The sequence below is a fragment of the Panicum hallii genome, chromosome 4 (genome assembly GCF_002211085.1).
Source record: "Panicum hallii strain FIL2 chromosome 4, PHallii_v3.1, whole genome shotgun sequence".
Lineage (NCBI taxonomy): Eukaryota > Viridiplantae > Streptophyta > Magnoliopsida > Poales > Poaceae > Panicum > Panicum hallii.
Window position 1 is genome coordinate 3843536 of NC_038045.1, and position 12486 is coordinate 3856021.

Sequence of the window (12486 nt, forward strand, 5' to 3'; positions counted from 1 at the left end):
GTCGAGGAGCCACTTCAAAAGATACAAGGCCATCGCCATTGACGAACCGTCCAACCCGGCGCAGCACTCCGGAGAGCCCCGCCCAACGACCAGATATTTTCAGCTCCAGCCATGAAAAGGGGAACAGCAGGGATACGACCAGGTTCGTTGTACTGCTCGGTCGGTTCTTTTTTTTTTGGAAAGGAAATGCTCGGTCAGCTCGAAGAGTATGAATGGATGGAGCAGAGTAATGAGGATGCTGCTAGACTGATGAGGTTGCTCACTTGAGATCAGAACAATCTTGTAATCTATATTCAGAGAGGGGGAAAAAAGTTGAATGGTACATCAGGTGCCTTCAGGCTTCATGCTCATGTACTCTAAAGTATGTACTACAGCAGAATGTGGCTATAGGTACACTGTACACCACCAGTACAACAATGAGAGTATTTCGAAATCATACAGCACCGTTTGCAGGTGCGGTGTTATCGCCGTCTCTGACGAACGCAGGCTCTTCAGGATTAATAGTAATCTTCCCTATCAAAACTTGAGCACGCATACGCAAGCTGCAGTTTCAGCACGGGTAGCCTACCTTCCGAACTGCGCATCCTCTACACGGTCCGCGAGCGTGCGCAGCGCTTTCTTGTCGAACTTCGGGTCAGTCTCTGAGACTTCGGACAGGAAGTCGCGAGCCTCCTCGTACCGCTTCGCTTTGCAGTAACTGTCGACTACTCTCCAGTAGGTCAGCTCCATAGGCTTCAGGTTGTGCTGAATCATGTAGCTGATGACCTCTCTAGCCTCGCTGAACATCTCCAGGCTGGCGTATCCGCCGACCAGCGTGTGGTAGGTCACGACGCAGGGGGCCATGCCGTCAGCGATCATCTCGGAGAGGATCCGCTGAGCTTCTCTGATCAGCCCTTGCTTGCAGAACCCGTTTATGACCGTGTTGTAGGACACGACGTCGGGCTTCACCTGAGAGCTCTTGAGCTGATTCAGTATCTTCTCGGCCTCCCATGATTCACTGCACTTCGCATACATGTCCATCAAGCTGTTGTAAGTGATGAGGTCGGGGCTCAGCCCGCTCTGCTTGATCAAATCGAATATCTCGGTGGCCTTGCTGTACATACCGTTCTTTGCATACATTGAGAGCATGGAGTTGAATATGACGAGATCAGGTTTGTAACCCCGGGCTTTTACCTCTCGAAATGCCCTCTCAATTCCCTCCAGTCGGCGGCACTTGAAATTGGCGATCACGAGGGTCCTCAATATAACCCAGCTTGGGAAAACTGTACCTCCATAAACTTCCTTTTCGATAGCATCTATCCCTGCAATGTTACCGCCCTTTGCATAACATTGGAGCAACAGCGAATACGACTGTTCGTTTGGCTTGAATCCCTTGGTCCTCAATTTGCTAACAATTGACTGCGCGGTGGACCAATCACCTTGTCGTGACAGCACATTCAGCAATGCATTGTATGTGGTGAGGCAGGGGGCGAAGCCAGCACTGGTCATTTCATTGTACATCTTGAAAGCATTAGTCCTTGAGCCACACCGCCCATATGCAGCTATCAGCGTGTTGTAGGTGTCTCGGCTCAGCTCAACCCCACAAGACTTCATCCCCTCCAGAACCCGGGTAACATAGTCCTCCATGCCACGCTTCCCACAGACTGCAAGCATTGTGTTCCATGTGATTCGATTCGGCGTGCATCCACTCCTTGACATCTCGCCAAGCATCTCTAGCATCACGGTGAACCTTGATTTCTTGCCAAGCATGCCAAGGATAAGATTGTATGTGTTCACATTTGGAACATACCCGCTCTTCTTCATCCGGTCGAACAGAGCAAGTGCCTCATCCACCTTCCCAACATTCCCATACGCTGTCATCACGGTGTTATATGTGAAGGTGTTTGGCAATAAACCCTTGCCGGTCATTGTACCCAGGCACTTGGCAGCCTCCTCGTAGAACCCAGCCCTGGCATATGTTCCGGCGAGCTCATTGTATGTCACAGCATCCGGCTGACACCCGTTCTGCTCCATCTCCTTGAGCACACGCAGCGCCTCCGTGTAGTTTCCAGCCTTGCCAAACACCTGCAGCAGCGCATTGTACGTGACGACGCACGGGGTGTGACCACGGGCCTTGAGGTCCTCGAAGAATGCCAATGCCTCGTCCACGAGGCCGTCCCGGCAGCACGCGGCGATCACCGTGCTGGCGGTGAAGCCGTCGGGTTCGACCCCCGCGGCGCGCATCTCCTCCAGCAGCGCGACGATCTGCGGCCACGAGCGGCCCATCCGGCCGTACACGTCGAGCACGACGTTGTAGGTGACGAGCGTGGGCGCCACCCCCTGGCGCCGCAGCTCGGCGAAGAGCTGGAGCGCGCGCTCGTACCGCCCCGCCCGGGAGAGCGCGTGCAGCACGGTGGTGTAGGCGCGGACGTCGAGGCGGGACCCCGGCGGGAGCGGCATTTCGTCGAGCAGGTCGCAGACGGCGTCGTGCTGGCCCTCTCGGCCCAGCGCGCGGACGACCATCTCGAGCGCGGCCGCGTCGGCGGCGCCCTCGGCGCCGGCCCACCGGAGGAGCGCGAGCGCCCACTCCCAGTGGCCCGAGAGCTCGAGCGCCTTGAGCAGGGACGGGATGTCCGCGCGGAGGAGCTCGTCGCGGCGGGAGGCGAGGAAGCCCTGGAGCGTGGGGAGCGGGTGCGAGGAGATGGCGAGCACGAGCGCCTGCGCGGCCGGGGAGAGGAAGGAGTGCGTCGGGGTCGGGGTCGGGTGCGGCCGCCGCGGTGGCGCGGGCGCGGGGGCCGGCGCCGCGGTGAGGTGGAGCAGCAGCGAGTCGAGCGGGAGCGAGGAGGGCGACGGCGGCGGGGGAGCGGACGGGAGCAGCGGGCCGCGCTTCCTGGGCCCCGCCGGGAGGGTGGGCTTGTTCGGGAACAGCCCGCGCCCGGTGGCCTCCATCGGCGGCGGCGGCGGCGCGGGTGGGCCGCTGGGCGCGGGAGGCGACGGGCTACGAGCTCGTGAGCGAGGCGCGGGGCGGGAGCATGCAGGGGAGCTCCGCGCGCGGCGTAGGGGAGAAGGGGATGGGGTTTACGGATACGGTGGCGGCAGCGGGTGGACGGGAGGTGGCTGGCGGGAGGAGGCCGGCGTCCCGCCCCCGCCCCGCTGTTCGGTCTGGGAGATCTCAGCCTGATCGGCTCGGTGGCAGCGATCCCTGATCGAGTGGCGCAAATCCGCCGCCGGCACATCTGATCTGGCGGCTCCTTGCGGTGGTTCCTGACCACCCGCCGTCGATTCCCGTGTCCGGGCCTTGACCCTGTTGTCTGACAAGAGTTGCCATCTTTAATCTGGTTGCATCTGTTACTCCGTAGCTTCTTCAGTTGGATACACTCTCCAGGTAAGCAGCAAGGCAAGCTGAAGCTACGACTGGCGATGAAACGGCACATGATTTGTGCCTGAAAATATTGATGTGCTTCAACTTGTGTAACACAACACAAGGCAGGCTAGAACTTTGATTATCTGCATCTTACGCTAATCTTCAGGAAGCAGAATTATATAGAGCTGATTTGATATATCACTACAACTAAGAAAAAAATCGTACATCTGCTGTGTACTGCCAAACTGCCTATCTTTCCCCTTGTCCCTTGAAGTGAACAATAGTTAAACATGCTAACTGGTTTACACACTACACACATGTTCTCTGAAAAAGACTGTTGACTTCCAGGTTCTTCAGAAGTACCATAAGCTATTGGCGTTAAAATAGTTTACACTTTACACAAGTTAGAAGAAACTGAGAGGCACCCAAATTCGAGACGAACAGAAGTCAAAACCTACGAAGCAGGGGTGCTCGGATCAACTGTGCTAGGCTCAACCCTAGTTTACAAAAGTAGGCCAATATTACAACCGAGGACATCAAAAGAATACCTCGCCTCGTTCCAGAAAGAAAGAAAGAAAGAAAGAAGTAAGTTACCTCGCCTTCCTTGGCCGCCCAACAGGTCTCTTCACGGGGACGTCGCCCAACTCCGGTCCTTGTTCCGTCAGTACCAGCTTGCTTTGCTCAAGCAAGTCCATCTCCGATTTGACTACGACGTCGTTGTTCTTTCGACGTGGTCCCTTTGCAGGTGACCTTGTTGGAGATGGTGCAGTCTTTTGTGAGCTGGATTGCCTTCTTCTGCGGTTCTTGGAGCCATTTTGTAGTTGAAGGGCCATCGGCAGGCTGAATTAGACATGGCAGACTACATTATTGGCATATTTGCAAAGCATCAAACCTGACAGCTAGATCGAAACAAAACAAAAATCTCGAGCATAATATGGTACAGTATGTTTGCTGCACCTGCAACCGTTAGCTAGAACTTGTAGTTCAACTGGTCAGGAGATGACAGTTCAAAGTAAAAGAGGCAAATGTGCTCCAGAAATATAAGATCTTGCATTCTGAACACGAAGTTAAAGTAACAACATTATCCTATATAGCAACCAAAATCATAAGCTGTCATGACATTTTTGGTCCTAAATTGAATTCAAACTGATCCAAATTGGCAAATTCTGATGGAAAAGGACAGCCACCACAAGTGGTGAACTTGGTCGCACTCTTGCATGGAATAATACAAAGGGCGGTATGACATGCTACCTGGATGCACCCTCAATATCTTGCTTCAACATTAATTTTGAGAGAGAGCAAGAATCCTCGCAGACAGCATCTGCTTAGAAAATGCAAATAATAACAATAATAAATACAGAGGATATTGAGGCATAAATCTCATAAGTCATATGACCAGCAAGGAAACATATTCAATGGTGACAACATACGTTCTTGCTTCTGGTGTGATAAGTCCATCATCTGCTGCTCGAAAGGAATAAATACATTCAAAGGTTCCACCTTCAAAGGAAAGCCTTTTTTCAGATCCTATGATAAAAGTCATCTTCATGTCAGAACTCAGATCAAATAGCACCTTTTTGTAATTGATTCGAAAGAAAAGCAACCAGCAAATCATAGGCACAGTGGGATATCAGTACCTCACTAGAACACTGATTAAGTGTTGAAGGACCAAAACCTTTTTGGTTCCTACCAGCTTGCGAGAAGCTGGAATCAAATAGCTGTGGCGTTACAGCTGAAGGTTTATTGGGGACATCTAATATTTCATCAGCACTTTCAACTTTTGAAATAATGATAGGGTATGTTAAATTATTGGCTCCCATAACATCTGTTAATATTTTCTTTTCATCTCTGGAAGCATTTGGATCCCTGGCAGTGAGCTCTTCATGTGAATTCGCGGCTGATAAGTTAAAAATAGGTATAAGTTGTATGTAAGCAAAATGACAATTTTTGTGAGGCTTAGTGGCCCCCTCAAATAATCTCAAACAATTAAACTTTACCTGGATGATTTCGAATAATATCAACTTGCTTGAATTTTGAAATGTTCAGCGGATTTCCATTGATCTTTGGCCTGACTCTTCGAATCTCCCCATAAGCATCCTCTCTAACAGAGTAATTTCGTTTGAGAACCTGCAGTTAAGAATGCAGCAATAAATTTGTGTCATTCCGAAGTTGAATAACTAAAAGAACCAAAACAAAACAGTAATTCTGTGGCAGCAAGATTCAAAAAATACTTGTCAAGCTAAATTCGTTTTTAGTGAAAAAAAGAAATGCAATTTAATCAGCTTTAAATAGATTTATATAGTAATGGACTAACTGCATTGGACGCATAAAAATACCAAATATTTTGGCATACAGACAACAGCAATACATCGGTGCTTTAGACTGGATTGAGGCCATATAGTTAGCAATTTATGTGTGTTCATCCAAAATACACACTTTACTCCAGTCTGGACATCCTAGTGAGTAATTGTAGTGAGGTTGGAGAGAAACGTTAAACAAGAAAGCTAATATTGTAGGTACATGGAGAAAACCATAATAAGCTAGGTCAGTGTGAACTTAACTGAAGGTCACTAATTTTGAGGACAGTAACTGAACAAAAAATTGGCAACTAACATTTTATGCTATTTAGGGAGAATATCAGAACACATTTACTGGACGGCTGATTAGAAAAATTCCTGGAGATTCACTACTTCCAGGGGTTTTTTAAGTGTGTGAACTAATCAACAAAACATATTGCAGTGGTATGCATTGAGCAGCAATGTAGCATGGGGTCATGATTTATAGCTTAAAACTCTTGCCAGAAGAATGGCATATTAGCATGCTGACAGCAGAACAGAAAAGGGCCAATGAAGTCAGATGGGCTTCAGTTAGTATATACACTGAAACAAACAAAAAATTTACAAGCAAAAGCACTCACAGGCTGTACGTTCTTAGCATTCTGGATGAAAGGGCTTTGGTCGGTATGAGTTAATTTTGGAATTGTGCCCAAAGCAGCACTATTATCACAGCGATGCATTTGAAGACTTGAAGTAGCGGGTGAGGATTCATTTGGACTAAATGAAGAATACCCGTCAACTGCTTGTCTGCCAACCCTTTGAGCACTTGTAAGAGCAAAGCCACCAGCATCTATATCACCAGAATCTGAGTCCAAAACCCGCTCTTGAATTATCTTTATAAACTTGCTGCACTCGGACCTGATATAAAAATAAAAGAACAGAAAGTATGGCCTATTGGTTACATCATTTATAGTTTTCACATTCTCGAAAAAAAAATCATTTATAGTTTTTCAACCACTGCCACTATCAAATATTAATCTGTCCAGGATTATATAAAATATGTTAATAGAATAGGACAGCACCACTCAGAGCTTCTGTTGCTGTATCACAGTAGGAGACAATTCATGGTTACCATATAATAAATAATGCAGAGTTAGCAACTTAGCATACACAAAAGAATCATACAAACCAATTGTTTGTTTTGAGCATGAAACATATTTATAGAATGTCATATCAAAGTATATGAATAAAAAATACTGTCTAAATGACAAAGCGAAATGCAAACCAAACAGTAATATCAAAAAGGAAGAATAGAAGTAAATAAAAAAATATACAATGCGATACCTTGAATAGGTCTCCTGCATAAGCAATTGCATTATGGCATCCTTCGGCTCAATCTCAGAGACAATTGCTAGGGACCCATAGTTTTTTTGAACAGTCTTGTTTTCACCCTAAAATCACAAACAGTTCTATATCACTTCAATATGTTTGGAACTGTGAAGTGCTCAGATAACTAACCCTTCACTCCTATCTTCTAACCAAGTGAGAGGAACTTGTTTACAAACTAACGGGGAGATAATATGTTACGTAATAAACAAAATGACACGGAATACCTGATTGAACTGATCGTTTCTCAAAGGAAAGAGTGAGGAATCATCGTTATCTGTTAAAAAAAGCAGCTTGTGGGACTGATTGACAAATCAATAAATAAAAAACGTACACCCTATTTACAGGAAAGAATAAATAGTAGTACAAACAAGCACAGGAACACGGTTAATACTTGATACCTAAGACATTACAAGTTAGGTTATAATGAAATTTAAGTCAGAAAGATACATTCGTCAAAACTGAGCAAATGACAAACAGCAAAAGGTATCAACTATGACTCCAAAAATATAGGAAATAAGAGAAACAAAGGAACTTTAAAATAACCTGTGCAAATGATTTGAGGTAAATTCACAAGTTAAAATACATTTAAAGCTATCTTTCCTTTTTGGGTTGTTCAGAAACGAAATAGTTTTTATCTTAGAAAAGAAACAACCATGGCATAGAATGACTAGCAGCTCAGACAGTATGTCGCAATAATGTAAGACGCCTAAAGTGGTGGTAGGACCCAATAGTTCCATGAGAATGATCTGCCAATAAGCTACATGGTTCAATCAAGCCCTGAATAACAGTTTCCAGTCAGGCTGTCCCATTCGCTACCCTAGCTGATGCTGCACATCATGTTAATCATATTACTGAGTGAGGGTCATAATGATTCATGTGCCTCTTGTTAATTAAGGGATAAATCATGAAACGCTCCATGTTCAGAGCTGCTAGTCCTATGTCTTAAATCATGCATGTCTTATCTCCCTCTCAGTTCAAAATTTTAAATTTTGAATTGCATCATAAGTGGGGGTCCCATAAGGCTTCAATGGTCCATACTGTGCAATATGTTGGATCTATACTATGAATGCGTATGATCATTCAGGACCACAGACCACCTAGTTGTTAGCAAACAACTGCAGGTCTCTATTTGTACATTCCACAAGCAGTTCAGACATATGCTTAGTACATGGTATTCTAAGGATAAACTACATCTGAACTCAAAGTGGTGGTATGACCCACTAGTTCCGTGAGGAAGATTGAGACTGCCAATAAACTACAAGGTTCAACGAAGCCCTGAATAACAGTTTCTAGTCTGGCTGGCACATCTGCTAGCCTTGCTGATATGGCGCATCATGTAAATCATATTGCTGAGTTAGTGGTCATCATGATTCATGTGCCACTTTCCAAAGGTGGGAAAAAAATCATTGAAAAATCTCTAAGTTCGAGGTTGCTAGTCCTATGTCTCAGTACATGCATACCTTATCTCCCTCTCAGGTCAAAAATTTAAAATTTGAATTACATCCTTAAAGGAGGGAGGTATGTTGGACCCATAATATGAATGCTCATATGACCATCCAGGACCACCTAGTTGCTGGCAAACAATTGCAGGTCTCTATTTGTGCATTCCCCATCCAGTTCAAACTTCAAACATATATGCTTAGTACTGGAAATTCTGTAGATACGCAGCCGGCTTAAGAAGTATTTTCGCCGAAATAGTGGCTTAGTGCCAATGTAGTGATGCCCACGATCCGACACCTTTTTTGTATTGATGAGCATGGATTGACAATTTGCAGTCACATGCCTGCATGACCTAAGTAACTGCAATAAAGAAGCAACCATTGTCTCCCATGCAGATGAGAAGCATGAAACCGTCGAGCATCCAATGTAGAATTTACTATTTGTCCACACAGTACTATTACAAAGCCCAAATGCCAAACTTGGCTAAATTTCACAGAAATTAAGGCGTTCGAACCGCCGTTTGTACCCCTGTACGCAGCATCAATAAACGCGACGCGGCGCAAGCATTTAGATACGGCGGCGGCGGCAATCCGGCACCTAGAGCCTGAAAGGCGCTAAGCCTCAGAAGCATAAATGCGAGGAGTCGCGTACCGGTGCCGCCATTGTGACCCTCGCCGCGAGGGCCAGGAAGCCGGCACGGAGCCGGCGAGCACGACACCGACGGCGAGCCCCCGTCCGACGCGCCGGCAGAGGCGATAGAGCGGGAGCCGGAGACGGAGGCGGAGGCGGAGGGCTCGGGCCCGAGCACTGCGGCGAGGATCCGGCCGGCGCCGGAGACGAGTCCCGCGAGCCACCCCGTCGGCGACGGCGGAGGGGGAGCCGGAGGCGAGGCCGCGGCGTACGACGCCGACGGGCGGGGAGGGGTGCGGCCCCCCGCGGCGGACGACTCCATGGGGAGGAGGCGCGCGCTCGTGCGTGCGGTGGCAGGAGGGGGCGAGGCGGAGGGAAGAAATGGAAGGAAACCCAAAATTAAACCGCGCCGAGATTGGGGGTCGCCCGTTTGGTGGGGGCCCATGTGGTTTAATGACCCTCCAAATTTGGAGCGCCCCGCTCCTTCCCGCCGCGGGTGGGTGGCTGCGTTCTCGTTCCACGTGGCCAACGTTGCTCTCGCGGCCCACGTTGTCAGTGAGCTTGTTTTGTGGGGAAGTTCTCTTTCCCATGCTTTGACTCGTTCGTGAGGGAGCTTGTTGACAGTAGAGCAGAGCTGTATCAGCGCGCTCTCGTTGACGGTGAGCCAAAAAAAAAAAATCTGCCCTCTTAATCCCAAAGTTCTACGGATAAAAAGAAATCCAAGGTGTATAGTGTAAATTGCATGTATACCATATTCAGAGAACTTTGGATTTTTACCATCGAAAACGTTGGGCTTCGCAAAAATTCCATGGAGTAGAGAACACAAATCGTATTACAATTTAGAATCACATTGAGATTACGCTTGAGTCACTTCTTCGCCGGCGCCTTTCTCCCAGACGGCGTAGTCGTTGCCGTGCGCAACGACCTGGTACCCCGCGGGGATGAGCGCGCTGACATCGTACCTGGAGCCGATCTTCACGATCACCTTGCCGTCGACCTCCGCCAAGTAGGCATCGCCGTCGTACTCGAGGATCGTCAGCTCACTCGCCGGCGTGATGCCGTTGCGCTTCCGCACCGCCACTAGCGCCGTGATCTCGTCCTTGAACCCCCAGTCGAAGAAATGGTCGTAGAACTGCAATCCAGCAGGAGCATTTGGTATCAGAGATTCAGAGATCATGTCAAGGTCCAGCGCGACAAGTAGAACGGGAACGGAGGTGGTGGCCACCCCGGCCGGCTATCTACTCACAATGCATGGGTTGCCCGGGTGTGTGAGTATGTAGGCGTAGCCTTGCATGACCTTGTCGGCGGGGAACGGCCACATCGCCTGCGTGGAGCCGGTGTCGTGGTTGTCGACGAACGTGACGGCCTTCGCCGGCCACCACCCGATCACGCCGGGCGCCTTCCCCTGCGGGTCGATGAGCCGCCACAGCTCGCCCTCCACGGCGGCGTTCAGGATCCCCTTGGTGGTGAAGTCGAACACCGCCGCCGGCGACGCCGCCCCGCCCGCCTCGTCCACCCAGTCCACCAGCGCCTGCCGGTGCGCGTCCTGGTCGTACTCCAGCTTACCGTCCCAGCCGTACGCCATGGTGTCCCAGATCTCGGCGACGGCGAAGCTCGGGGCCGTGCCGTTGATGTATGCCCCGGCGACCGCGGCGGAGTACCCCCTAGCGAAGTCGAGGCGCCAGGCGTCGAAGCCGATGTCGTCCGACTTGAGCCAGAGCAGCCACTCGGTGAGCTCGCGCCGGACGCGGCCGTTGAGGTGGTCGATGTCCGGCGCCGCGGCGAAGCCGGCGCCGGTGTCGAGGTTGCCCGTGCCGTCCGAGTACTGGGCGTCGTCGCGGCAGATCATGTGGGGGCCCCAGTCCAGGCGGCCGTCGGGCGCGCCGCCCTCGAAGATGCAGTAGATGCCGCGGGGGTCCTTGTAGTCCGCGCACCGGTGGTTGATGACGATGTCCGCCACCGCCTGGACGCCCTTGCCGTGGAACGCGGCGATCAGGGACCTGAGTTCCGCCGCCGTCCCGTACTTGGACGCGTCCAGGTCGTACAGACGACCAGGCATGTAACCTGCACTGGTATACGGTATATACGTTGTATAGCCAATTATCCATGTTCACACTATACGTATATGCGTTAGCTTACTATATATTGTTGTTCCTTTTTTTCACTGTTTATGGTCAGATTTTAAACAAAATTTTGCAGTTGAACGTGTTCAAAATTGCGCTGCAGTGAATAATGATATTTCGCGAGTATTTTGAAAAGAACAAGTACATGTACAAAGCCAGCATATGGAATTATGGATCAATGCACCAGTGATAAAAAAGGAGTATATGCACTTCTTTTGTACGTCACATATTTTTTTGTTTCGTTTTTTTCTTTGATTAGTACTCCATAGCTATTCTCTCCATTCTAAATTACAATTTATTTTGATTTTTCAGGTATATAATTTTTGCTACGTATCTAGATATAGCGTATATCTAAGTGTATAGTAAATATGTCTAAAAAATTAAAATGAATTGTAAGTTGGGATGGAGATATTATTATATTATTATAGAGGCTCTGATCGATTGCCCCAGCAAAAAGCCAAATTAGCACACTTCGCCAATCAGGTTAGCTCGCGTGTTGTCCACTCCACGTCGGCTTTCAAGATGCTTGTTTGATGTTCAGACAAGAATTGGGAAAGGAGAGACAGGTTCAGACGGACCTTGGGCGGAGACGGAGTGCGACGGCGGCGGCAGCCAGACGTGCGTGACGCCGGCGGCGGCGATGTCGTCGACCTTCCCCATCAGGAGGTTGTACCACCCGCCGCTCTGCTTCCACGACTCCCAGTTGAACGCCTGCACCAGCTCGATCGTTTCAGAGAAGAGAAGGATACCACCATGCAAATCGATCGACGGGGAAGCTAGCTGCATCGTTTCTTCAGACTTCAGAGCAGGATGTTCGAATGTCTTGGTTACCTGGAACAGGACCTGTCCGGATGCGAGCCCCAGGAGGAGGAGCAGGAGCAGGGTCGACAGGCAGCAGAGGTGCTGCCTGCTCCCCATTTCTCTCTCTGTTTCTCTGTCCCTCTGTTGCGCAGAAAGCCTCTACACTGACTTGGAAGTGAACAAGAAGTCAGGAGGATGAGTGCGGTGAGGTACTGAGGTTGCTGCAGCCTGCAGGAACATGCTGGGAGATATTTATTGGAGAGGAGAACTCGAAAAGGATAGCCACCTGCTGCATTTTTTCTGAAAAGGATAGCTTGGAAGCTGAGTACTGTGGAAGTATGATGACAGGGAGTTGCTTGGAGGCAACGGATGCGTCAGGAACTCCGTTACGAGTTATCCCGTGTCCCGTCGTCAGGCAACTCAATAGTCAAGACCACACCGCTGAAGAAGAAGATGATGAGAATTGGGAGTGGATGGCACAAAC

The 12486-nt window shown here is 49.3% G+C and overlaps 3 protein-coding genes across 3 annotated transcripts; all 3 read right to left on the reverse strand.

Moving 5' to 3' along the window:
- Positions 1 to 263: 263 nt before the first annotated feature.
- LOC112888394 (pentatricopeptide repeat-containing protein At2g18940, chloroplastic) lies at positions 264 to 3141 on the reverse strand. The gene has a single exon (XM_025954602.1). The coding sequence runs from the start codon at positions 2926 to 2928 to the stop codon at positions 565 to 567; it is 2364 nt and encodes a 787-aa protein (XP_025810387.1). The 5' UTR covers positions 2929 to 3141; the 3' UTR covers positions 264 to 564.
- A 527-nt stretch (positions 3142 to 3668) lies between these two features.
- Positions 3669 to 9422, reverse strand: LOC112888395. The gene is made up of 10 exons (XM_025954603.1): positions 9100 to 9422; positions 7233 to 7282; positions 6964 to 7070; positions 6261 to 6537; positions 5341 to 5470; positions 4981 to 5240; positions 4774 to 4870; positions 4595 to 4664; positions 3938 to 4183; positions 3669 to 3840 (listed from the first exon to the last, which is right to left on the reverse strand). The coding sequence occupies exons 1-10, from the start codon at positions 9398 to 9400 to the stop codon at positions 3798 to 3800; spliced, it is 1581 nt and encodes a 526-aa protein (XP_025810388.1). The 5' UTR covers positions 9401 to 9422; the 3' UTR covers positions 3669 to 3797.
- A 383-nt stretch (positions 9423 to 9805) lies between these two features.
- LOC112888396 (alpha-amylase type A isozyme-like) lies at positions 9806 to 12262 on the reverse strand. The gene is made up of 4 exons (XM_025954605.1): positions 12033 to 12262; positions 11780 to 11912; positions 10325 to 11142; positions 9806 to 10210 (listed from the first exon to the last, which is right to left on the reverse strand). Exons 1-4 carry the CDS (start codon positions 12117 to 12119, stop codon positions 9935 to 9937), a joined length of 1314 nt encoding a protein of 437 aa, XP_025810390.1. The 5' UTR covers positions 12120 to 12262; the 3' UTR covers positions 9806 to 9934.
- Between the last annotated feature and the right edge of the window lie 224 nt (positions 12263 to 12486).

Coding starts and splice junctions, on each gene's coding strand:
- LOC112888394 (XM_025954602.1), bottom strand. CDS start 2,928: ATGGAGGCCACCGGGCGCGGGCTGTTCCCGAACAAGCCCACCCTCCCG.
- LOC112888395 (XM_025954603.1), bottom strand. CDS start 9,400: ATGGAGTCGTCCGCCGCGGGGGGCCGCACCCCTCCCCGCCCGTCGGCG. Junction 5,471..6,260: donor ATGCTAAGAACGTACAGCCT/GTGAGTGCTTTT, acceptor TCTTAACTGCAG/GTTCTCAAACGAAATTACTC. Junction 4,871..4,980: donor TTAATCAGTGTTCTAGTGAG/GTACTGATATCC, acceptor CTTTTATCATAG/GATCTGAAAAAAGGCTTTCC.
- LOC112888396 (XM_025954605.1), bottom strand. CDS start 12,119: ATGGGGAGCAGGCAGCACCTCTGCTGCCTGTCGACCCTGCTCCTGCTC. Junction 11,143..11,779: donor GCACTCCGTCTCCGCCCAAG/GTCCGTCTGAAC, acceptor ATACCAGTGCAG/GTTACATGCCTGGTCGTCTG. Junction 10,211..10,324: donor ACCCGGGCAACCCATGCATT/GTGAGTAGATAG, acceptor GCTGGATTGCAG/TTCTACGACCATTTCTTCGA.